The following is a 26,176-nucleotide window of genomic DNA, read 5'->3' as shown; positions in this document are numbered from 1 at the left end:
TTATTTATATTATATTTTTATGCTTCAATTTGTATTTAATTCATTCCATTTTTTTTCTTCACTGTTTTTACATTGGCAAGATTTAATATGAATTTTAATCAAAATATTAAAATAAAACAAAAAGGTGAGAGAAAGAGAGAGAGAGAGAGAGAGAGATAGCGAGCGTTGCCAAAATGTGGCAATATTAAAAAGTGTATCGTGATCAAGCCGCACTAACAATGCCACGCGCCGAATACAAAATATAAATAATAATTTCCGCTGGCGACCACAGGACACAACATATCCTTCTTCGGAACACAGCACAGTACGGCACAGTACAGGAGCCAGAGCCACAACAACAGCAATGACAACAACACCAAAGGCATACCAGACAACAGCTGCGTGAAGTGCGTTCAATTATTATTTTTTGCTGCTCGCTTTTGTTCCTTCCGCGGTTCTGGTTCTCGCTGCTACTGCCCTGGTTTCTGCCCTCGCTTTCCCCCTCCGCAGCCCAGATAAACTTTCATCAAGTTTACAAGTGCTACACCGAAAAAGAATGAAAAGAAGCAAAACATTTTTTTAAGCGAAATATTATTGCCAGAAAAACGAAAGTCACCAGAGTAGCCGGTCCCAAAGTCACGTCGAAGAATATTGCGGACCCAGAAATAGAATGTGCCAACAAAGAAACACAATTTCTTCACTGTTTCAATGTCTCGGAGAGTTTGTTTTGTATTCAATTGTGAAAAGATTGCGATTTGAGGGTGATTGCTTTAGGTTATTCTTAAATCACAAACAAACTTTCGAAATATAAATGATAATTGTGTGCATGATTCTGCTTTGATGCAAAACAAGATCATAAAATTGAAGGAGAACTAGCTTTACTCTAATATTTATAACGAATAGTTTTTATTATAAAATTGTGAAATTATTGTGAAAAAATAAAGATAACTATAAAAAATAAATTACTCTACACACAACAAATATTTATTTATTGTATTTAAAATCAATTGACATTAGGTTATTTAGGCCCAACTCATTCTGTCGTCTGATGATCTCTAATGACGTTTGGCAAACAGTTAATTGAGTTAATATATGTGAGTAACCATACACATAACGTAACATAACATAACATAACATATCATGCCAACCATGTGTATCCCCTATTATTAACGCTCGTGTGATTTTGACACCATCAAATTGGGTCGACGCGTCGACTGCGGTCTAGGCTTAGGTCAGAAGAGGAGGAAATGGAAGTGGAAGTGGAAGTGGGCCTCCTCCCACCGGAGTTGCTGTTGCCTTGTTAGCTTGAAGAAATGAAATAGGTCTGTATTACCTACCCACATAACACAATTTGTTCCGCAACATTGATTTAATCCTTTTTTTGCCAGCGTCCTCGCACACACTCGCACATTTCTAAACCGAAGGAAGTACAAAGGCCTTAGCGTAGTCGTCTGGCACAATTTCTTAAATTTTCCGTTGGTTTTGTTGCCGTTTTCCGGCATTTGCGTCCTTGAATTCTTTTCTTTTCTTTCGCTTTCTTTCATTTTACACATTACCATAACTTCTTTTTCTTTCTTTTCGTTGTTCGTTTTTCTTGCTGTTGCCTTTGGTCCCATTTGAGCTTTCAATACATTTACATTTGCATTTACTGATTTGAAAACGTTGAAACGTACTTCCAACTGCTTTCCGCACGTTTAAAGTCCTTGCTGTTCCGTCCATCCGGAAAGGAAGTGCCAGAGTTGGGGTCGAACAATATAATATTTTCTGTTTTTTTTTGTTAGCCAACGGTAAACAATATATGTGTAAGTAATCTCTGTTGACTTAAGAACCTTAAGAACTGATATAGAAAAAAGAAAACGAACTTCTTCGGTATTTGTTGTATGAAATTAATAGAAAACAAAACAATTCGAAAATTCCATTTTCCCCTGTTTTCTTTAGCATATTCCTGGAAAAATATAGGGCTAAGAATAAAACGTTTTCTGAGAAATTCTTCAGTTATAATTGAATTGTTGAAAGCAATTTTATAACTGGAGAAACGTAGCGTTAGCAATAAATGTAAAGAATGCCTTTCACTGTTAAATCGTTTGTTTAGTATCAATAAATATAATATATTTAATAACAACACAATGAATAAATGAATTTTACATTAATATTTTTTATGATTAGTAATGACAGTGAATTATTATAAATGGTTCAGAATTTAAATAAAGTTTGGAATTGAGATTTAAATTCAATCCAATTTAAAATTCTGTTTATGTTCGGAATAAAAAACTCATGTAGATATGACTAAAAATAAATAAATTTAAAATTCTACAGGATGATATGCCCTTTAAAGTGAGTCGGAGTCAATGATGTCATCTTCACTTAACTCGTGATCTTTCAAGTCTTCCCCTATGAGAGGCTCGTGCACCTCTAGAAGATGGGGTGGCAAGTGCCCCACCGCTCTGGCCACATCCGCAACGGTGCAGGCATAGAGATAGCCCTTTTTCAAGTTCTTCTGCTGCAGCGAGCGCAACCAGGGCACATACCTTGGCGGTATTCTGGTCTCACAAATCATATATGACTTCCAAATCTCGGGCCAGGTGGCATGGGGATTGTTGACACCCACGATGGCTATGCCAGACCACGGCCTGTCATTGTCGATGACCAGGCGATAGAAGAGAAGGGGCACAGGCAAAACGTGATTGTTATTGGCATCGTTGGCCAGATAGAAGCTCGTCTGAGTAGCGTTCGGCAGTGGCATGACGCCATAGGTGCCCGTATATATGCTCAGCGAGAGCTTCTCGCGTGCAGCAAAACGTCGGGTGGCCTCCTCAACAACAGCCCAGTGGCCAGCATTGAGTGTCTGCCACTGGGGTGCCACATTCAGATAGTTGAAAGTGCTGCGTTGTTGGGTGGCATAAATCAGATCAGCCTTGGCGGCCAAATGTCCGCGTGCAAGAAAAAGGTCCTTCGTATCAAACAGCGTGGACTTCATGTCCTCACCAAGACCAACACCAACGCCAACATCAACACCATCAGATGGGGCCGCCTGCTGCAGCAGTTGCTTGGCCCGCTTTTGCTGATGCGCCTGTGAGTAGAGGCGCTGCATGTCGTAGCCACAAAAGTGGCCGGCGGAGCTGAACTGTGGGCGCTTCACGTGTCGCTGAAAGTGCACGCTTGCCGGCAGCATCTGATAGTACACATACTCGGTTCGCAGCTGCTCGGCATCGTGACACAGCTCCAGGGTGCGCACAAATCTCCCCCCGCTCACATTGTAGCCCACACGGTAAATGCGTGCCGCTGATGTCATATTCCCATCGCCACATGGCTGCTGCTCCAAACGTTCCACGGCATATTTAAGCTGCTGTGTGCAGTAGAAATCCTGCAGCTCTTGCTTTCCGCCTGTCCACTCAAAGGTTGTATCGTGCAGGCAGCGGGCATGAATGGAGACACTCTCTTCCTGACTGTCCATATTCGCAAATGAGGAGTCGCAATACAGCTCGATGCTGGCACCGCGTGGCACCACCAACTGACCATCTCCATTAGGCAGCCAATAGCTGTCCGTGTCCGGATGCAGGTAAAGTGGCTGCGCTCGTTTCCCTGACGGCAAATCTTTCTGGATGTCCAGCATGCAGGGGGCGCCTGGGGAGAAAAGTGAGTAATAATTAATGCAACAAGTGAATAAGCTCAATTGGTGTCTTTTATTTTGCCATCAGATTGAATACATCAGTTGTGCTGGACTGGGCTTTGTGCACAAGCATTTAATAGTAAGTGAAAATAATAATAAATAAATAAAATTTGGACATTTTGTTTTCTGTTCTTTTCTGTTATAACAGTAGTAATAACATTTGTGATTTCTTCTTAAGCTTTATAGCTATCTCACTGTATTTTTAAATAATATGTGAGTTTTAAATACATGTATGTATATCTTAAAACCAATTTATTAACGTGACTTGTTAGCTAATGACCTAATACTTTAGTCACCACTATAACTTTCTTTATGGCTTCCATAAGTTAATTAGTTCATATGTTTGTTTATATTTTCGTGTTAAATTTGTAATTGCCAAATATTGACTTAATATTTTAATACTTTGAAATTTTAAAAACAAGCTTTTGAACTGATTTAAAGAGTATTTGAAATATTTTTTTGATTAACATTTTTTGTTTCGATGTCATTCGCATATAGCTTTCTCTTAAATGATATTTGCTTAAGTACACATCTTAAGTATATACATATTACATGGAATTAAAGTACTGAAGATTACAATCTTATTAGTGAAAGCTGTGTATGCTAAATTATAATTTGTATTATACTAACAAATGTATATATAAATTATCTCAAGTACACTAGCACTTACCTCGCTCAATCGAATCATCAATATGCACTTCCTCAAGATCTTTGATTATTTGACCTACTTCAGGTGGTGGTCTAATTGATTCTCGCGCCTCATTCTCAATCGCGGTCACGATCAACAGTAAAGTGAACAAAAGCTTTTGCATAATCGTCTGTGAATCGTTCTCCCGAAGTGCCACGCGCGGTGTTTGGCAACCGACTAAATTATCTGAGCGATATACAGGTGTTTTTATATTTTAATGTCATTCCCACTCTCACTTGCATTCTTTTTCTCGCTCTCTCTCTCTCTTTATCACTCTCGCACTCTCTCGCTTTGTTAACGCTACCTCTTGAATAATTCGCTCGCCATAGCCGGTTTTGTAATGCGCCTCATCTGAATTTTAAAAGTGTAAAAGAAAGAGAGAGCTAGAGTTAAATATATAATATTATTATTTGTTTACTTAACAACATTTCCGAGTTGTGCTTTTTGATTACTGTTTGAACAGCTTTGATTATTCTGCAGACTAATTACAATATTGCCATTATTTCCATCTCACGAAATTTAAAAATATTTTTTTTAAGTTTATACTTAAAGTTAATCACGTTTTCCAGTTACGCGTAACAATGTTCGTTTATAATTAAATCAATGTACTATAAGTATCTTCTAAAGATCATTAAAGTTCACAAATAGCTTGTAATATGTCAGGAGTATTGTCTAGCATGAGGAACATTTATTATTAAATAAACCTTTTAGACAATAGATATATAATTGCAGTTATAATATATTTAAGCACATTTGAAATACATTGAAACACATATTTATATTAGAACCATGAATCATCTGATGAGGCGGTATTATTTCGCCGTGGCCTCTGCGAGCTTCCATTTGCTCCATTGGCTGAGCTAACGGTCACAGAACTATCAGCATTGATTCCATTGGATTGTCGGGAAAGTGATAATTGTTGATCTGTTGACACGTTCATTCCCCTGCCCATTGTTCCAGCTTGACTGCATTGTGCCCATTGGCCGCCCATTCATCGAGTACGAAGATTGTTGCATTCCCTGGCGACCATTTGCGAATGTCGATGACTGTGATGAATATTGACTATTGCCATTATTTCCATTATTCCATTGGCCTCCATTGCCACCCATGCCTCCACCCCCCACCTCCACCCCCACCTCCACCTCCACGTCCACCACCCATTCCATTGTTTCCCATGCCGTTGCCGCCCATTCCATTTCTTCCCATTCCATTGCCATAGCCGCCCATCCCATTGCCACCCATTCCATTGCCATTCATTCCGTTTCCACCCATTCCATTGGGTGGGCCCATTCCATTGCCTCCTCGGCCACCCATTTGAAATCCATTCATTCCATTTCCACACATTCCTGGAGGTCCCATTCCATTACCTCCTCCCATTCCATTGCCACCCATTCCATTTCCATTCCCACCATTTCTATTGCCTCCTCCCATTCCGTTTCCGCCCATTCCATTGCCGTTACCCATTCCGTTTCCCTGTTGTGCCGCATCGCCTTGACGCGTTAAACTTTTCACACTGCGCTTAAGACGCCTGAATGAATTTGAATTGCCGTTCATTCCGTTTCTATTTATTCCATTGCGGTTCATTCCATTACCATTTCCATTACCATTCATTCCATTGCCATTCATTCCATTGCCATTCATGCCATTACCATTCATGCCATTGCCGTTCATTCCATTACCATTCATTCCATTGCCACCAAATCCCCCACGACCTCCCATTTGGTTGCCACACATTGGTGTTGGCCCCATGCCGCCGCCCATTCCATTTCCACCCATTCCATTTCCATTACCACCCATACCATTGCCACCCATTCCATTGCCACCCATTCCATTTCCACCCATTCCATTACCCATTTGTCCAGCCTCTCTTCGATTTGCAAAGCCTTGCAACGATCGCTTCAGTCTCTCCAAGGTAATGCCTGCATTGATTGTTAAAGTAAAGACAGGATTAGATAACTACATTATAAACTACATCAGTGATATTATATTGGAACAATTAATATTTTGTAGATTCTCAGTGTTTTCTTGTTGTGCTCTTTTATTATCCATACGTATTGTAATTGTTATTATTATTGTAGTCATTATAATTATTATTATTGTTGTTGTTGTTGAAGTTGCCATAGTAAGGTGTCTGTGTGGTGTATTGTGTGGTATAGGTGGGATAGTAGGCGGCTGGTCCATAATATTGACTGGGAGTATAGCTCACGCCCGCAAAACTCGATACGCCAATGGGAAGGATAACTATGGGTTGCGTTATGACCTGGGTCGGAGGTATATACACGGGCATAGGCCAAGCCATTGGCGCGGGCTGATAGGGAGGATAATACATGCGAGGAGCTGCGATAGGAATAGGCTGGGCGATTGGCATTGGCATGGGCATAGGCATTGGCATTGGCATAGGTCCAGGTATATATTGTCTTTTGGTAATATTGTGAAATGATTCTGATTCGGAATCCGAGTCAATGAAGTCAGGCGAATCTGAAGAAAAAATCGAATATCAAGAGAAGAACAAGAAGTGAGGTCAGAAGAAGCTTTTTCGTTTTGCCTTAAGAGGAGCCACCCGATAGGGGCAAATTCACATTGATATTGTAGTAATAGCTGGGCCTAGGATTATAGAAACCAGGATACACCTGTACAGCCTGACGAGCCTGAGGTACTCCTCGGTTCGGATACATATATGTAGGATAGGCCATGCTGATCGATAGATACGGATTCGCATATTGTGCTTGATATTGATATTGATATTGAGTCGGATATTGTCGGGGAACCGGACGTGGTGCTGCTGCACCAGCTGGCACTACAACTGGCCCCATGGGCATCGGTGACATTGGAATCGGTGGTGGATAAGGAGGCATCTGGGGAGAGCGACGTGGTCGTCGGCCAGATGCCCGGTCTGGTGAGTAGAATAGAACAGAAGAAGAAAGACGCACTAAATTGTGATGTACATCAGATAGTTGTTGGTCTGAGATGAAGCTCTCGCGGAGCGGGCAAATGGATAGCCAGAAGCCAAGCGAGGATAGCAATTGTAGTAGCAGGGCGGTGTGGGAGGCACCAACTGAGGGCCAGAGGAAGCTCGTGCATTGCCGTAAGCTGGCATCGCTCTAGAGGCGGTGGGTAAGTAAGGCGAACTCGGATAATTGCAGGCATAGGGATAATAGGGGCTGCAGGGTTGCCGCCAGGGCTGATTGTTGTAATTCGGATAAGTATTGGGATTGAGATTGGGCTGCTGGTTGCCCTCCTGTACAATGACCAGAACATTGGCCTGTCGCTGAGCTGCATGACTGGCAGCCGGATCAGCGACAATCGGATCCGGAGCCAAGAGTTCAAAGTCCGTCTGAGATTTAAGTTTCGGCTGATGATTCAAAGTCAAGGTGCTGGTGATGGGACTACTCGATAACAAGGTGGATGAACGTGTATTTGCTGTGGTGGATGTGGTGTCGATCAGTTGCTGATCTGCAAACGGATCAGTTAGCTGAATGACAGCATAAAGAAATTTTAAAACGTACCTGCTACACTCAAAGAGCGCTCCACACATCTGGGATAGAGCCCGCAATGCTCGCCATCCAATTGATCCCTCTCACAAGCTACATGCGAGACAATGCAATGCTCATTAACCGCACAGCTAACATCCCGACAATCCTGTCCGAACTCTGATCAAAGCAAGGGCAAACTAAATTCAGTTACAGCTCTGGGTGAATTGAAGCTCCGAACTTACTTTTGTAGGCATTGACGTGGCCCGCAACTATTACAATGATGGCCAAAAGCCAGCAGGCTACTTGGCCAAGTTGACGCCTCTTGTACATTTTACAATGTCTCTCTCAAATTTTAAGCAATCACTGAGCCAAGGTTTGATCTGAACTCTAATTTATACGATTCTATTGATATGCTTCAATTCATGTTTTAATTATTTTAGACACATTTAACCAATGAATTCAAATTACGCATATGAATTCAATTTGATGACAACTGATCAATTTAATTGGTGTCGATAGTCACGGTTTATTAAGTATAGCAGCGGCTTGCTAACTTAATTATCAAGTGTTTACAAATATTGCGGCCTGCATGACTATTCAGTGCTCTACTTCACTATACATTTTTGACTAACAAAATTTATTTATTTGATGTTTTATGTTATAGCTCAATTTAGTAACTATTTTTTCTTTTCATGCGTAAACTTTAGCAATATTTCACAAAGACCCTGGATTAAAATAAACCTTAATTAAGCGTTTAAGTAGTTATTAAAAATAAACCAAATCATTATTATGTTTCAGCCCATAGAGCTTCACTTCAGATTAGATTAATTAAACACTTCAACAGATTATACAATACTCAATTCAGAGTACGTGAATCCCTCGTATACTATAGATAAGTGAAATACCAAAGTCATGGTAAGCACCTCGGGGTCAAGGGTGTTACTGGAAATTCCGCCTTTGCAAAACAAAACTGGCCTTATCAAATGACATTGTTACAAATTTTCTATTTATTGTATTTTTAGTTCTTAGATTAGTCGACTATGATTGCAATTTATGAGTGCCTTGCAGTTACACCGAGCACTCCGCTCGTCACCAGATTCTCCAGCGGCAGGTCCGTGACCACTTTAGTGAACTCTTCCACAGTGCAAGCATAGGAATATCCCCTGTTTAGAGTCTCCTTATTCCAGCTAATCCAATCGATTTGATCGCCAATGTCTGGACAGATGACGTAATCCTTTTGAATCTGCTCCACGGTGACATGAGGATTGTTCACACCGAGCACAACAATGCCCTGACGACTCTCGCGATCGATGATCACACGGAAATAGAGCATTGGCACTGGAATCAAGCCGTTGTTGTTCTCATCAAAGTCTAGATAGAGTTCACGCTCAATGCCATCGACATCGAGCAGCGTGGAGACGCCCCAAGTACCGGTGTAGCAATCTGCGGTGATATTTTCATCGGACACAAACTTCCTGACGCTATCCTCAATGCGTTCCCAGTTGCCGCCATTGAAGGTCTGCCACTGTGGTGCCACATTCACAAAGTAGAAGGTCGCCTGCTGTGCGGCACCAAAGACAAGATCAGTCTTGGCCGCGAGATGTCCGCGGGCCAGATAGACATTGCTACTGATGTTGAAATAAGGTGAGGCATCCATGCCTAGGATCTGACTGACGGTGACATTCTGCTGCACCTGTGTGTACTTTTGGTTTACGTCCTTGACGCCATAGAAGTCGCCGGTGATGAAGCTAGGTCGGCTTACCGAACGCTGATACATAGCGCTGCCCGGTAGAAGCACATGGTGCACATAGCGTGTGACCTCCAGTTGTTCGTCGTGGCACACATCGTACATGTGCAGGAAGTCGTCTGCCTCACCGCTCTCGGCCAGCTGGAAGCCCACCTCGAGCAGATTGGTGCCGCCATTGCAGTCGCGAGTGGTGCGACGAGCTGTGTGTCCTGGCCAGGAGCTGCAGACAAAGTCCTCCAGCTGATAGACGCTGCCCAGCACCAAGAAACTCTTTGCGCCCCAGCAGCTGGCATTCAGATGTGAGTAACCCTTAAAGTAATCCTTGAAGCTGCTGCTTCCGGTGCAGTGCAACTCCAGCTGCTCGCCATGCTTCAGCTCCGCCAATCCAGCAATATTGGGTTCCAAATACTCAGCCTTGCCCTCGGCAGTGCGTAGAACGAAAACCGGCGCCGGATCGTTGAGATCGCCACTCACACGGAAGCTGCAAGCCTGCTGTTGCTGCTGCTCTTGGGTGTCAGCGGAAACTCCGAGTAGTCCTGTGGTCTGCAGTTGATCCAGTGGCAAGTCCTTGACTACTTCAGTAAAGTCTTCGACGGAACAAGCATAGGAGTAGCCCTGTAGCAGCTGTGTCTTCTGCCAATCCAGCCAATCCAACTGGGCGCCTACATCCTGGCACACCACATAATCCTGCTGGATCTCCGCCAGAGTGGCGTGTGGATTATTCACTACCACCAACACAATGCCCTTGCGACTCTGCTGATCGATGACCACACGATAAACGATGCGAGGCACAGGCAACTGCTCTGCCTCTGCATCCAGATAGATAGGTGTCTGCTGGCCAGCGGCGTTGGCCAATGTGGAGACGCCCCAGCTTCCCGCATGCACGCTCACATTGAGCGCCTCGTCGGCCACAAATTGACGTAGACTGCGCTCCACGGCCAGCCAGTTGCCAATGCTAATGCTGCGCCACTGCGGCACCGCATTTACATAGAAGTGCGTAGCACGCTGTGCTGAGCCATGGACGAAATCCTGACGAGCTGCGAGCTGTCCACGCGCCAAATACAAGTCACGACTGCTATCCAAGTACTGGCTGGCATCGAGGCCAAGCAGCTCACTCAGCGCCGTTTGTTGATGTGCCAGACCGTAGTAGACATTCACATCCTTGCCCTGATAGAAGTCGCCACGCAAATAACCTGGCTGTGCGACATCCTTCTGATAGGCCACGTTGGAGGGCGTGAGTTCGTAGCGTGCATAACGCGTAATCTGTGTCTGCTCGTCGTAGCATAGTTCGATTTGTGGCAACAATCCAGCTGCCACATTGAAGCCAATCTGCAGCAGTTCAGTGCCGCCCTCGCAGGCAACTCCACTGCGCACCGCCTCGTAAGTGGGCCAGGACTGGCAGCTGAAGGAGCGGATTGCAACTTGCTCTCCCTCTGCTTCGTATAGTTGATTGCCCAGACAGCGAGCTGTGAGAGCTGTGTAGCGATTGAAGGGCACTGCCAAGGCTGAGGTGCAATGTAGATCCAAGCTGCCGCCCTGCTCTATGGTGTAGGCACCCGACTCGTCAGGCAGAAGCCAACTGAGAGCGCCCTCTGGAGTAAACAGCGGTGCTGGATCCCTGAGATCTCCGTTTATGTTGAAGTGACAATCGTTTGGATTGGGCGTGGGCGTTGGTGTGGGCGCTACACTGGTTGTACTTGAAGAAGTGGAGGACTCCGTGGTTGTTGGAGTGGTCTCTGTGGTAGTGGGCGTGACAGTGGTGGACTCCGTAGTAGACTCCGTGGTGGAAGACTCTGTAGAAGACTCCGTAGAGGAAGACTCGGTCGTTGATTCAGTTGTGGAAGACTCTGTCGTGGTGGACTCCGTGGTGGTAGACTCCGTGGTGGTGGATTCCGTTGTGGTGGACTCCGTGGTGGTAGACTCCGTCGTGGTGGACTCCGTGGTGGTAGACTCCGTCGTGGTAGACTCCGTCGTGGTGGACTCTGTCGTGGTGGACTCCGTCGTGGTCGGCGCGGCGGTGGTCGTTTCCGGATCCAAGCCAAGTACACCGTTTGTCTGCAGATCCTCGAGCGGCAAGTCCTTGACCACCGCTGTAAAGTCCTCCACAGTGCAAGCATAGGAATAACCCTCATGCAGATCCTCCTTCAGCCAGGTAATCCAACTAATCCGATGACCAACATCATCGCAGAGAATGTAATCCTTTTGGATTTGCTCAAGCGTCACATAGGGATTATTCACACCGATCAAGACGATGCCCTCGCGAGTGGCGCGATCGATAATCACACGGAAATAAAGCATAGGCACTGGAATCAAGCCGTTGTTGTTCTCATCAAAGTCTAGGTACAGTTCGCGCTCAGTGCCATTGACATCGGGCAGCGTGGAGACGCCATAAATGCCCGTGTAGCAATCTGTGGTCAGATTGCGATCAGCGACAAACTTGCGAACACTCGTCTCGACACGTTCCCAGTTGCCGCCGTTGAAGCTTTGCCATTGTGGCGCCACGTTGATGAAGAGGAAGGTGGCCTGATGGGCGGCACCAAAGATCATATCGGTCTTGGCAACCATGTGACCACGCGCCAAAATGCGATCCTCGGTGTAGTTGAAGTAGGGCGACGCATCCATTCCTAGAATTCCACTAATTGTGATATTCTGCTGCACCTGCGTGTACTTTGTGTTCACATCTCGACCTCCGTAGAAATCCAATTCGATGAAATTGGGCCGCGAGACGCCGTGCTGATAATCATAACTGGAGGGATAGAGCACGTGATGCACATAGCGCGTGACTTCGTTCACCTCATCGTGACAGACGTCGTAGGTGTGCAGAAAACCGCCATCCTCGACCTCAAAGCCCGCCTTGACCAGATCCGTGCCGCCATTGCACTGACGTCCAGTGCGCAGCGCCGTGTACGTGGGCCAAGCCGTGCAGCTGAAGTCGGAGAAGGGATGAATCTGTCCATCAACGAGGAAATACTTTTGCTGCAGACACTGAGCTGTCAGCTGGGTGCGATTAGCGAAAGGTGCCGCAAATCCCACGCCAGGACAGAACATATCCAGAAGTTCGCCGTTGGTTAGACGAACGGTATCCGTGGGATCCGGCACGACAATTTCGTAAGAAGCGTGGCGTGAGAAAAGCGGTGCGGGATCATTGAGATCGCCATTGACAAGAAATTCACAATCGCCATAGATGGGCACACCTTGGTCCTCGTCCGCGAAGGGCAACACCCGCGGCAAACGTCCGGCGGCGGTCCTGAAGCTGACCAGCAGCTGCAGTATAAGAATTACACTCGCGTAGCACTTCATGGCGTTGTGGCGTTTTAGGCCAAACTGCTAACACAGACATCAAATTGCCACAATCTTATATGACTTTCCATGTCGCGCATGGCGTTATCTTGACACTATCGTTATCGTTATCGTTGAAACGGACACTTGACGCACTTGTTTATGATCATTGATTGGACTTAAATGGGGAAATCGTGGTCACTTTTTAAATGAGATATGCTTTTGGCCATGGCGCATACTGGGTCAGCAAAAATTTGGGGTAAATCATTGATGTACAGTTTTTGAAGTTGATGTCACTTCGAGGCTATAAATTCAGCAGATTACTTGGAAGGACTTCTGGGAATTATGGCATCGCTACCTCAAGTTCAAAGACGTAAACAAATGGCATAACAACTGTTATTTGATTTCCAGTTGGACGCTATAAAGTCTTATCGAATATCAATAACCCAAATAATTTTATGAGATGCGTGAAGCAGAATTTATTTCCCACTCTTCGTATATTTAGAAATGCTGCAATCGTGCTAATTGAGTATTAATCAGTTCAGAAAATTGCCAATTGAAATTTTGAGATCCCCACTCAATAAACAACAATCGATCGATTTATGAGCTGCTTGAGTTGATCAATTATTCATAAATTTAATATAAGTTAATTTCATTAATTGCTCAACAGTACTTCAATAATAAAGAAAAAATGTCATTTGCTAATTGATTGGTTCTAATCCGAAAGCTGTCAGCAACAAAATATCGAATTCAAATGTGTCTCGGAGATTGTGAAATGAATTTCATCAAAGTCAGCAGCAGGAGCAAACCAAATGAATGAGTGCCTACAAAAATCGTTCGCCTGCCTGGTCTGCAAACTAATTTGCAGCACTGTACGTGCGTATGGATTTCATCAATTGACTGCCCGCAAAATTTGTGTGGGGACAAAAGAAAAACAAAAATACTAAATAAAAAAAAAATAAAACAGAAAAAACAACGTAAAAGTAAAGAAAGCAAGTAAAATTATATGTAAAAACAAATCATTAGGTAATTGGATTTGTGGGGAAACACAATTTATTCGCATTTGCTGCTGACAGCTGCTGCTCACAGGCGGCTCACCCAGGCCTTGTCAATAAAATTCAATAAACATGTGGATAGTTCTCTGCTCTCTCCGCACTTTACTCTTGTACTCGTGTGTGCGTCAATTCAATTGAAAAGAATTATTTATCACTAACACTGGCACTTGACAGATTTTTATTATTATTATACGTTTACTATGGGGTAATATAAAATTGTCAGCACATGTTCGTGTGAATTGATAAAACGACATCGATAGTTAGGCTTTCATTATTTGCATATGAAATGCATCTTAAAGAAATACATTATTTATTTCTTTTAAAATACATGTTTTTATTTTGAATCAGGAGAACTAAAATACTGTTGTTTGCCATTTAATTTATTTGTGGACATTATAACGCATGTCGTTCGGTATTTTAATAAACTAATTGCTATATTCGTTTGTGTGGTCTGTAAATTGGGCTAAACAATTTTAACAGATTCCCATTAATCAACGTGTGTTGTGTCTAGTCGGTGTTAAACGGCCTGAACATGACAATTCGCGCATAAATTCTAATGCGAGCATTCTCAATAATTTATGCCAACTAATGGTAACACATGGCGTATGCGTAATTTACTTGTCATTGGCAACCAATTAAAACTACGGCAGAGGGGGACAATGAGGGGAAGCGCAACGAAACGATGAATGTTGCATCTGGCACTTTGGCTCTTGTGTTAATGGCAACCTTAATTATAATCTCGCTTTTTTTTTTCATTTTTTGCAGTTGCATTTCTTTTCAATTTCGACGTCGTGGCGCGTCGCGTCGCATCTCGTCTCGCACTCTCCGCCCTCATTTTCGTTCTCATTCTCGACAGGTGGCACAGGGCTCAGCTCAATTAAAAGTGCATTAAGATATCGCATGGCAGGACACAAGGTTAAGGCGCCAGCAGCAAGCAATAAGCAGTAAGCAGCTCGCAGCTCGCAGCCATCTGCCACTTGATAATTTCTTGCCTGATTGCAGTTACCTAATGAAAGTGCATAACTCGCTCAACAGGGGAAAATAGTAAGTGCAACAAATGACATTGAACATTGTCTGTGCCATAAAGTTACGCTTTTAAATGATGAATGCATTTCTGAGCCATTAACTTATTTAATAAACGCGCATCGAATTCGATTGCGAAATATTGAAATTCGTTGCTTGGTTTAAAGAAGCGACTAAAGGAAATTAAGAGATACACAAAAATATGAAAGCACACAGAACTTTATGGCTTCATGCAATTGTGCAAGTTTCCTTTTTGTATTCGCGTTTCTTTTTTTCCTGTATATGTATGTGTGTGTCTTTTGGCCGAACGAGAAAGTGAGCTGAAAAGCTCTTGTATGGCGCATTAAGACCCCTCGAATAACACTGATACGCCGTGTTGGCCGACGCTGTTGATGGCGTCGCGGCGGCATTGAATAAATGAAGAATAAATGTAGATGGCAATGCTGCTGACTGGCTCTCGCCCCTCGGCTCTCGGTTGTTGGCTCTTGGCTCTGTTGCCTACTCCTGCTGCTGGCTTTGGTTTTGTTGGGTTCCTGGGTGTTCGTTGGTGTCGACGCTGGCCAACTCGAACAGTGGCCACTGGCAGTGATGGCCAACGAGGCGGCTTTCAAGTGCAGCTGGCAAACGCGACAACTGCAAAAGACAGCGCCAAACAGGACAGTAAAAAGCGCAAAAATGTTATACTGTTCTTTTTTTTGTTCATTTCGTTTTCTCCTTTTTTATACAACAAAAAAAAGTATGCGGCTGAGATTGTGTTTTATGTAGTATTTTTTTTTTGCATTTTTGCCAGGCGTAAGCAATTTTTGCAGCTCTCTTTCGCTTAAGCGAAACATTTTAATTTAAATGTTAAAACGTGACAATAGCCGAGTCGCTGGAGGGAAGCGGACGATACCAGACTGTCCCATGTGTCGAGATGTCAGTCAACGACACATGCAGTTACTCAACTCTGTACTCTACTTAACGCAGCAAGCCTTTCTGCATAATTACAAGACATTTCGAAAGGAAATAAAACGAATAAATTTAAATTTATTACAATTGAAATAAATGTCAATAAACTTCAACTTATGTAATCTTAAAGAACTGCTTAGCTAATAAATCTGATGTTGTTATCACAGATATCGAGCACTTTTTATCGATCGCTGATTTAATGCGGTTATTATTTATGAGTGTTGGTGTAGAGTATGCTCTTGTTACTGTTGCTTCGTCGTGTTCGTCAACCTTGTTGCTGTCATTTTCAGCTTTGAGCTGTCTGTATATGTTGTTGTTGTTGTTATTGCTTGTTATTTGAGTGGATTACCAGCAATGTTGAGCGTCCAATGACCAAAGGGGCTGGCGAAGCAAAAACAAAACCAAAAAATAGGGAGCGCTCTCTTAAATTATGCCTGTTCAAAAAGTTGAATGACGGCGCGAGCTCAACGAGCTTTTGGGATGAGGCCGAGACTGTTGGTCTGTGTGTGTGTGTGTGTGTGTGTGTATGTGTGTGTATGTAGTAACCACAGCTCAAGTGCCAATTAATAAGTTTTTGCCTTTGGTATGCGTTTGAAAAATAACAGCAGCAAACGAGAGAGTCACAATAAAATGAAACCCCTTTCGTCAGCAAACGAAAAGCAACCCTTTGGCCAGCCATCCAACAGACTCCACTGATTGTTGTTGATGTTGGTCAGCCTGTGTTGTATGGTATACATGAATAATTCAAAGAAAAGGATATTAAAAGCAAATACACGCACTCACACACACACACATACATACGAGTATTTTTTGCATACTTGCACGTGCATCAGTGTGTGTGTGTGTCTCAGTTGATGTTGTCGTTGTCGAAGGATGAGTACGCGCTTGAGTAATTGGAAGTTTTTACTGCCGCCTCGTTTGCTTCAATTTCGCTGTTGTTTTACTTCCTTCTCTTGTTGTTCTTTTGCTCATACTTGCTGTTGTTGTTGCTTTTGTTGATGAAGCAAATTTTAATGAATAATGTGCGGCTTCACACATTGTCATAAAATATTCATGCTGCTGCCAGGATGTTGTTGAATTTCATGAGCTAAAATTTAAGACTCTCAGTGTTGTCGATCCTCAACCTTCAACTTTCTGCAACTCACTTAGTTTGTCTAGCAAATGCTTTAACCAAATTGTAGTTATATTAAGTTAGTTCTTGGTTAGTAACTTGGCAACTTGGCACGACTTCAGTTATCAATAATTTGATCAGCTTAGCATCTTGCAGCGATTATTTGCAAGATTCATTCTAATTTCCTTTTGCCCTTTTGTTTGCGATTTGCATAATAGAAATGCCAAGTTCTCGCATTATAATACTATAGCATAATATCATATCAGGTTGGTCTCAAGTGCATTGTTGCCATTGTTGAATGCTCCTTGCTCGATGCTTTCTGCTTGCTGCCTGTTGCTGTTTTTCTTTCACTTCACTTTCCGGCTTCGACTTCAGCTGCTGCTGCTGCACTGCACTCTCTGCGTTTGCACAAAAGGAAATTTTTGCAGCAACAATGTATGTTGATTTTCACTTTACTCTACTGCTGCTGCTTCTGTTGTCGCTCGCCTCCCCCGTGTTGTTGTTCTTATTGTTATCGTTGTGTGCGTTATCGTTGCTGTTGTTATCTGTAATGTTGCTGGTGTTGTGCTCGCTGCAACGTTTAATTCAATGTAAACGTGTTAAAGCGTGCCCAGCATGCGGAAAAACAGAAAAACTGTTTTAAATTGAAACAAATAAGCGATGACGGCTCAACTGATGCATTCGATGGCACCTCTTGGCCATCTTATGGCCTTTCGCCTCCTCCTCCAGTCATCAGCATCATCATTAAGCATTGTTCACGCCTGACGTCTCATCAACAACAATGCGAGTGTTAAAAAATATATATGCTCATTAATTTGAATTCAATTTCGACCCGGTTGCATTGTGCATTCAGCTTGTGGCAAGTGCAATTGATTCTCGGCCAATAATCAATCAGACTGTAATCAAATGCAAACATCTCGGCCATTATCGAATTGGATGAGTCAGAATAATGAAGATGGCTAAAAGAGCATATCAAATTGATTCAGTTAAAATGATGGAAATAATAATTTAACAAAACTCACCTACTTTGATTATTTATATTAAAGGTCAGCTACAGTTTCCAGGAATCTTCTTCGAATGGTGAACAGTTCAACAGACTATTTCGAAATGAGAATTGCTATAAGCAGAAATGTATATTAAAAAAATATTCTAGATTTTCCACAGTAACAATTGCTTACATCAATAGACAACGTATAGGTTGGAATAGGAATTTCCAGCTGCAGCGGTGGTTGGATCGTTTCTCTCCGATTACTGGCAAGCAATTTCGCCACGTCGTTGATAAAATCAGCTGACAAAACTCCAGTTGCAACGCGTAGCAACTGCAGCTCTTTGCATTCCCTGACAACTTTAAGCAGCGCATTGGAGATGTCGGGTCTACTGGACATCCACACAGAGAGTTGCCGCAGATGTTTGAGATGCGACAGCATTTCCACGCATTCGGCCGTCAAACAAAAGCATTTCAATTGCTGCAGTCCGTTTAGTCGAACAATTTGCAGAATTTCCTCTGGACTAAGGCTGCCGCCATCGATTTCCAGCTGCTGAAGCTGCGGCCTTATAGCCAAAGCACTGAGCACCGGCTCAAAAGAGCCTTTGCGTCGAATGCCATAGTGCAGCAGCCGCTTTAATTTTGGCAGCTTTGCCAGCGGTTTATAGGCAGCTGCCTCGGCCATCATGCCGAACTTGAGCGTCTCCAGTTTGCCGCAATGGGGCACTATGTCTTTCAGGTTGCCCTGCACACAGTCATAGCCTAGCTGAAGAACGTTTAGATTTGGATTCGACTTGCAGCATTTGACCAGCACTGATGAAGGTATTTTGGGTACCAACAATTGCAGCTCCTCCAAATGGCGCAGTAGCCACAGATTATCAAAACTCCAATCTGGAAAGCAGAATAATAAGAATGAATAAATAAATGGAAAAAACAAGTAAGAAAGCTCGACTTTGAAATACCTGCTACCGAATTTAAATAAAGACAAAACCATGAGTAATTATGTTTAAAATATACCAAATTAATATATAAAAATTAAATATTCCAAATATTCGGTATAATATTACACAACAAATATACAACAGAATTCCCAAATATACCATATTCTCAACCACAACAACTGATTCGACAAAAACTGAAGGTATATATTCAATATGCTTACCATTTTTGGTGCGTATTTCGAGAATTTTCAGCTCATTCAAATTCTGGAGTGCTGCAAAAATTTGCTCAAACGGCTTTTCAATTGGCGCATTCAACATATATTGAGGTTGTATTATCTGCAAGCTTTTTAAACTTATCATGCCTTCTAAGGCAAAGCAAAGTGTGCTGAAGCAATTGATGGGAGTTTGGCAACCAAAAGATCGGTATGTTCGAGAAGTGTCAAAATGACCCAGATCAATGATAAGATTCTCAACTAACTCGCGACAAATACATAATTCAATCAGTTGACTTCGTGTGCTGCTTTCGACTACCGCAAACTCTCGATTTTGTTTACCGCAGTGTTCAATGAATACATTACGAAATTGCTGGCAAACCTGAGCGAAATTATTGTAGTCGTTCGGGGGCAAATAACTCAGTATATAGCCCAGACAATCGCTATTCAATTCCAAAATATTCATTGCGCTTGCCGAGAGAACCAGCGCGTTTAGTTATAAACAAGAGACTAAAGCAACATTTATTTAAAATTGCAAAAGCAATCTAAGGCCACGTGTCTTAGGCGCATGAGTAATCAACGCTAGATTAGATATACGCGGTAGCAAGTTTATTTTTGTTTGAATTTAGTGCGACGTGTCGCATCGATCAGGTTTTAGCTTTGTATTGGAACTTACCTACCGCAATTTTAGCGTCCGATGAAATTGCAAGCAGCAATTGACACAGCTGTGTGATGAGATCTTGCTTGATAGGCATTATTGCACAATTGAATTGACGATTACAATTATGGAAATGCTTCTTTGTGATACGAATAGACACAACTACTACTATGTACTATATACTATTTGTATATTCATATAATTCAGCGGTAGATAATGATTAGAAATATTTGTTCTTATCTTCAAAATTCGTCAATAAATTTAATGAGCTATTGATAACTGGCATGCTTATAAACTATTGAAAACCAATTAGAAATATTTATATATGTGTTTGTTATGTTTTGTTTTTAATTATTAACCAAACACCTTAAACTAATATGAGGTTTGGCCCAAACATTTCTTTCACCTGTGTTGTTATAGTACTATTTTGTTCTTGCTGTACTGGTTCGATACTTAAATAAAGAAGATAATTATTAAAAATTATTAACCTTTTTGCTTTACTTTTGTAACACATAAACAAAGAAAACAATTTTTACATGATAACTTCTTTTTGTTTAGATTAGAGAAATTCTCTTTGCAATTATTTATGAATAGTTTTAAATTTATCCAAGTTTACGTTGAAAATTCATAATTTCATGAACCATTCACAATAATTCTATGTGTCTGTTGCCAAGTGATGATTGCTGAGTATTTTTATACACTAATCTGAATAATTCAATTGTGAGATTCCCGGCGGATCTGCGTATTATTAAATGTCTAATATAGAAATGAACATTCAATTTTTCTTCGTCACATATTATCAAACCTTTAGACAAACTAAGCATATGACTTGAGAGATATGTTAGAGATCACGTTAAAAAATTCGGACTTCAACTAATGGGTATTTTCTTAATGAAAGTGCTCTGTTTTAAATTTGTAGATTCTATAGAATTGGCCTTTGTTAACATTGCATAGATTAGCAGAAATATTCATGTCAAGTTCAGAAATTTGCGTCATTGCTCGTCAGCTTAGTTTGAATTCAGCTTTTTTTGTTTGCGGTCGCAGATCTGCTGCAAAACCTTAATTGCTACAATACAATATTTACAATATTTACTTACTTGCGATGCAGCTGCTCCTATTCGCGTTTTCGCTGCTCATCTTTGTCCAGTGCAGTCAATCAATATCGATCATAGACCCGAATAATGTCGAGCTCGGGTTTATAAAATCAACTATTGAGTTAATCTCATTTGTGCGCATGGATATAGAACAATTAGAGAACGAGATAGGAAACTTTAATGCGACAAAGATGCTCGAAAATCAAATCAAAATGTTGCAGCATTTCAGGAATGTCAGCAAACAAGTTCGTCAGATCGAGAAGCAACACGTTACCCAAAAAGAAATGTATAGCATTCTAATAAACAATTGGTAGATCCTATACGCAACGAATTTTCAATGGTTTCGAGGAATTTCGAGTACATGGAGCTTAAAGATTTTGAACAGGATGAAACACTCTTACGATTAACTGCAGCAATATCGCGATTGCGAAAGAAATCTTTTGAGATAAGTTATATAAGCGATATTTATCTGATACTGTACGGTGTTGAATGCAAATATGGAGATGAACAATGTAAGGTGATGAGAAGCAATTCAAACAGATTGCGAAAAATTGGTAGTACGTGCTGGAACCTGCAATCGCCCCAGTATATGTTCTATTTGCTCTATAAGAAAATCACACTAACTGAACTGATGGCCTACATTCTTATCGAGTACTCGATGATGATTCAAAAGGCTTCTGGAAATGACAACTTAATTATAGAAAAGAATACAGTTCGAGAAAACTATAATGAGATCACCAAAAATGGAATCACTTCACTTAAGAAGGTACTGGACAATACCAATCGTCATCTATGGCGTTGTGATCCCCGGAGAATATACCCAACGTTACCTACGATATGGTTACACGACTGCTTCAAGGATACGAAGGAGAACGAAGTGAATCTAAACAACGGTGCCTCATGTTTTCAGACTTGTGAACATTATCAGAGCACAACCAGCAAAGGTTGCTTCGATGAAGAGTTTTGCACTGAGCAGCCCAAATGCTCGGGTCGCATTCACGACTGTCAATTTTTAGACTCGATCCTATCAGTATACCAATCTCCAAAGAACAGCACTCGTCGCTATGAGTATATTGAATACGGCGAATTGGAGAATTTCGGAAGGCCCTCTTTTTCGTGGAGTAAATTAAATAAGGTGGAGAGCTGGGATACTGTAAGTAACGAAACCACATGATAAAACTTTTGTGGTGACCGGTGTGCAATTCCAGGTTTTGGATGGACATCCGAATCTGAAAGTGCATTTCAGTAAATTGGATTTTTAAACGGCGAATTAGTTAATCCGGAAAAAAAATTGGTAAACGAAAGAACATGTTTCCAAAAGAAGGCAAATGACTCTCGATAATTTGAATGTACCACGATATTCCACGGTATACACCGGGTTCGATTATCTTGGAGTTTTCCAACACGGGAAAGTTGGTGGATGTTGCCCAATCGACAATTCCCTATATTGATATACAGGATGTCGCATCCATTCCACCAGTGCCTTTAGCTGGCATCGCCATCAACTACAAACATGGAAAGTTAACCAGTGGTTTCGTTGATTCCAAACTGAATAATTTCATGCCAATAACTATTAAATATTAAATAAAATTGTATGAAGATTATAAATATGCTTCTGTAGTGGTTGTCTTTCGATTGAGTTGACTTCAAAATAAAGCATTTGGCAAATATTTATTTTTGTATTTGATTATTTATTATTTTATTTTATTTTTCAGCGTGTGTTGTCTTTTTTGTCTAACAAAAAATGATAAGCGAAACAGATGAATCACAAGTTTAATGGCGTCCCGTAATCACTAATTTCTAAGTAACCAAGAAAAATTCTTCAAAACTAAGAGTTGTCAATTTTATAAAACACCAAGAGCATTATGTGTTAATCGAAGAAGTATTGACTTCCACTTTAATAGCCACTTGATCTTGTATGATATTTGGAACACTCTGGAACTGACATTCCCGACAACAAACTTTTGCTTGATAATGGCTGATGTTCCACTTTTGCATTAATAAAAGAAGTGAAGGAGGAGGATTGTAAATATAAATATTTAAATATCTATTACTAAAAGTTACAAAGTTTTCAAAACAATATTATTATTTTCAAATTATTTATGAAATTTCAAATGAATTGATTATGAAACCATATGAAACATCTGTGAATACAAACACTGTCTTAGCTTCGCTTAAAAATAGAATCAATGGAACTGTGTGTGTCGTCTGTCAATTGAATATGTGTCGTCGCACAGTAGAACTAACGTTGCAAAGATTAAATTAAAATCAGATTCCCCAAATATTATACAATTTTTTATTTACAAGTTATTATTGATAATATAAATAAATATGTATTATATTTTCTTCGATATCTATACGTTAATCGCAATTTATTTGTAAAAGCAAAAATAGTGCCACAAATAAGCATTCGATTATAGTATGATAACCAATAGTTTAAAAATCATATTCATTATTATTGTTATTATGTTATTAATTTTGCAAAGGAAAAACTGAAAAACTTGCCTATGCCTTATGAAATATGTAATTAATATATGCAAACATTGTAGGTCCAAACACGCTTTAGTTTTGAATCAGCTCGTTGCACAAGATTTAGATTTTTAGCATTATTGTATTTCATTATTACCCATTTTAATTGTCTTTCCGTACATCATAATTCTTTCAAATGGTGGCCAAGTTCATTAGTCAAAATAAGGCAGAATTTTTTTGTTCCAAAATGCTCTATTTATTAAATACAAAGATTGTTCAAAAATTATCATTCTTAAAAATTCTGCGATTTGAGTACGCAAACTTTATAGCAAAGTTGGAGTAAAAAACTTGGAAGTCCCAATTTGATTACTCGATCGGTCGATCGTGTCCGGCCAATACAGATTTCACTGTATTTGATTGGCCTTTGCGCACATTTTATAGATTAGCAGACACACACAAATGTAGGAACTTTGCGTCTTTGCTCATCATCAGCTTCGGCTTAGTTCCGCTTTATTTGTTCATAGTCGCAGTTCTGTTGTGCTCGCAATACAAAAATACGTGCGATGCAGTTGGTCCATTTGGCGCTTTGCTTGCCTTTTCTCCTGGTACTGTTAATCTTCATCCAGTCCAGTCATTCAACAACGAGCCAAAACCCGAATCATGCAGACCTGAGTTTTATAAATGCAGCTAAAGAAATAGTTTCTTTTGTGCAATTGGATATTGAAGATTTAGACAAGGAGACGGGCGATTTTGATGCTAAAAGGGTCAGAGAATATCAACTCAAAGTAATTCAACATTTCAAGAATGTCGGTGCGCAAGTTCGGCAAATCGAGAAGATACACTTAACATCACCTGAAAGACAAATGTATTATTATTATACGTACGATCGTTCTATAGAATTGCCATTTCATGCAATAGCCGATCACTTTAGTGCTATGATGGCTATGGATGAAAAGGAGGAAGATCTTCTGTTGATTTTTACTGAAACAGCTTCCCAACGTAGATTTAACCCATTTCTGCCAAGACCTATTGACTTGTTTTATTTGCAATTGCACGGTTTGAAATGTAATAAGTATGATGATGAATGTAACGAGTTTATAAGCAAATTAAACATTTTGTCGAAAAAGCATGAAGTTCATATATATTTAAGGTGTTTGAAACAAAAATCTCCTCAACAATTGTTATACTCGTTATATAAGGAAATCGCAATCGCCCAACTTATGGCATACATTTTGATCGAGTACTCAATGATGATTCAAAAGGTTTCTGGAAATGGCAATTTCATTATAAAAAGAAATTCTGTCCGACAGAACTATAATGAGATTACTAAAAATGCTCTAACTACTCTCAAAGAAGTGACTAGAAAAGCTGATCGTCTTTTATGGCGTTGCAATACCCGGCCGTATGTACACAACGTTACCTACGACGAGATTACGCGCCTGCTTCAAGGATACATTGAGAATGAAGTGGATCTAAACAACGATGGGTCGTGTAGTCGAATCTGCTCTGATTATTATAACACAACCAGCAAAAGTTGCTCCGATGAAAAGTTTTGCGCTCAACAGCCCAAATGCTCGGGTCGCATTCACGACTGCCAATTTATAGACTCGATTCAGTCTGTATGCCAATCACCAGAAAACAGCACTCGTCGCTATGAATATGTTAAATACGGTGAAAGAAAGTATTTGGGAAAGAACGAAAAGTGTTGGCGGGACATCAATAAAGTGCAGAGCTGGAAAAAATGGTATTTCACCGAGTGCTCATATTGCTTCTGTCTCTGCGATGAACAAGGCCCAAAGTCGGATCGCTACTTCAATCTTCGAGAAACATTATCGGATGTCAATGCGAACAAAGTAGTGACTGGAGTGAAGTTTGTGAAGAGGAATCGTATATTCCATTTGCAAATCCAGCAGGGAGAACTCTTGCCCCGTGGTCTCATCAACGAATCAACTGTGGAGTGGAAACCAGTCGATAACTATGAAATTGGTGATTCCAATGCTAAGGAGGGAGTCGACTATCACACATTAACTTACCAAAATCGAGCTATAGATTTGGATGAAGTAACGAAACCAGATGATACAACTTTTGTAGTGACCGGTGTGCGATTCCAGGTTTTGGATGGACATCTGAATCTGAAAGTGCATTTCAGCCAATGGGATTTTGTAAAAGGCAAATTAATCGACCCGGAGGTAAATAGCATTTGGCAGTCGAATGATAATGTTGACAATAGAGAACAGCTGGATCTCGATAATAAACAAGTGCCAACACTAGCCTATGAGAACCCGCGATATTCAAAGAACACTCAATATCTAAAATTTACCAACTCGGGAGGGTTGGGGGATGCATCACAAACGACAATTCCGTTTATTGACATACAGGAAGTCGAGTTCAAACCGGCAGTGCCTTTAGCCGGCATCGGCATCCACCATATGGGTTATGAATACGAATTCGGAGTCGGTCGTGGCTTCGGTGGCTTTGTGGGTCCCAAAATTGTCAGCTACGACCTTTCCCCTCATCTTGGTTGATTACTTATTGAATACTTATATATATTTCAATAACAACGATTGTAAGATTATATAAACATTATTAACATATTTCGATGTTCATATTTAAAAAGAAAGAGAAAATGATTGGAAATCTGTTTTTGTGTTGCTTGTCTGCTGATTGAATTGAATTATAAATAAATCGCAAATAGTTTTTTTTTTTTAATACATATGCATATTCATTCTAAGTTTTGTTCATTCAGCTGTTCCAGTCTCAGATTTTGTGTCGATCGTAAATAAATTGACAGAAATTGATAAGGAAAGTATTTGTGTTATAAGGTTAGACACGCCTTTGTTTTGT

General features: G+C 41.0%; 4 protein-coding genes across 6 annotated transcripts; all 4 read right to left on the bottom strand.

Annotated features, from left to right (window-relative positions):
• Positions 1 to 2,176: 2,176 nt before the first annotated feature.
• LOC133843681 (uncharacterized) lies at positions 2,177 to 4,507 on the bottom strand. Its single transcript, XM_062277328.1, has 2 exons — positions 4,320 to 4,507; positions 2,177 to 3,603 (listed from the first exon to the last, which is right to left on the bottom strand). Exons 1-2 carry the CDS (start codon positions 4,459 to 4,461, stop codon positions 2,309 to 2,311), a joined length of 1,437 nt encoding a protein of 478 aa, XP_062133312.1. The 5' UTR covers positions 4,462 to 4,507; the 3' UTR covers positions 2,177 to 2,308.
• Positions 4,508 to 5,037: 530 nt separating this feature from the next.
• LOC133842468 (N66 matrix protein) lies at positions 5,038 to 8,203 on the bottom strand. The gene is made up of 3 exons (XM_062275561.1): positions 8,053 to 8,203; positions 7,844 to 7,987; positions 5,038 to 6,256 (listed from the first exon to the last, which is right to left on the bottom strand). Exons 1-3 carry the CDS (start codon positions 8,138 to 8,140, stop codon positions 5,418 to 5,420), a joined length of 1,071 nt encoding a protein of 356 aa, XP_062131545.1. The 5' UTR covers positions 8,141 to 8,203; the 3' UTR covers positions 5,038 to 5,417.
• Positions 8,204 to 8,794: 591 nt separating this feature from the next.
• LOC133842467 (uncharacterized) lies at positions 8,795 to 12,903 on the bottom strand. Its single transcript, XM_062275560.1, has one exon. It carries the CDS (start codon positions 12,855 to 12,857, stop codon positions 8,862 to 8,864), a length of 3,996 nt encoding a protein of 1,331 aa, XP_062131544.1. The 5' UTR covers positions 12,858 to 12,903; the 3' UTR covers positions 8,795 to 8,861.
• Positions 12,904 to 15,641: 2,738 nt separating this feature from the next.
• LOC133843792 (uncharacterized) lies at positions 15,642 to 19,625 on the bottom strand. Of its 3 annotated transcripts, XR_009894543.1 has the most exons (5): positions 19,121 to 19,625; positions 18,152 to 18,849; positions 17,996 to 18,090; positions 16,660 to 17,932; positions 15,642 to 16,579 (listed from the first exon to the last, which is right to left on the bottom strand). XR_009894543.1 is itself a non-coding variant. In XM_062277488.1 (4 exons), the coding sequence occupies exons 1-3, from the start codon at positions 19,575 to 19,577 to the stop codon at positions 18,025 to 18,027; spliced, it is 1,221 nt and encodes a 406-aa protein (XP_062133472.1). In that variant the 5' UTR covers positions 19,578 to 19,625; the 3' UTR covers positions 15,642 to 17,932; positions 18,000 to 18,024. The 3 variants fall into 3 exon arrangements, 2 of the variants coding, with proteins under 2 accessions (XP_062133472.1, XP_062133471.1); XM_062277488.1 differs by having other exon boundaries at positions 15,642 to 17,932; positions 18,000 to 18,090; XM_062277487.1 differs by having other exon boundaries at positions 15,643 to 17,932.
• Between the last annotated feature and the right edge of the window lie 6,551 nt (positions 19,626 to 26,176).

The sequence above is a fragment of the Drosophila sulfurigaster genome, chromosome 3 (genome assembly GCF_023558435.1).
Source record: "Drosophila sulfurigaster albostrigata strain 15112-1811.04 chromosome 3, ASM2355843v2, whole genome shotgun sequence".
NCBI lineage: Eukaryota > Metazoa > Arthropoda > Insecta > Diptera > Drosophilidae > Drosophila > Drosophila sulfurigaster.
The sequence above is the reverse complement of the archived record's forward strand: the minus strand, read 5'-3'. Positions and strand labels throughout refer to the sequence as shown.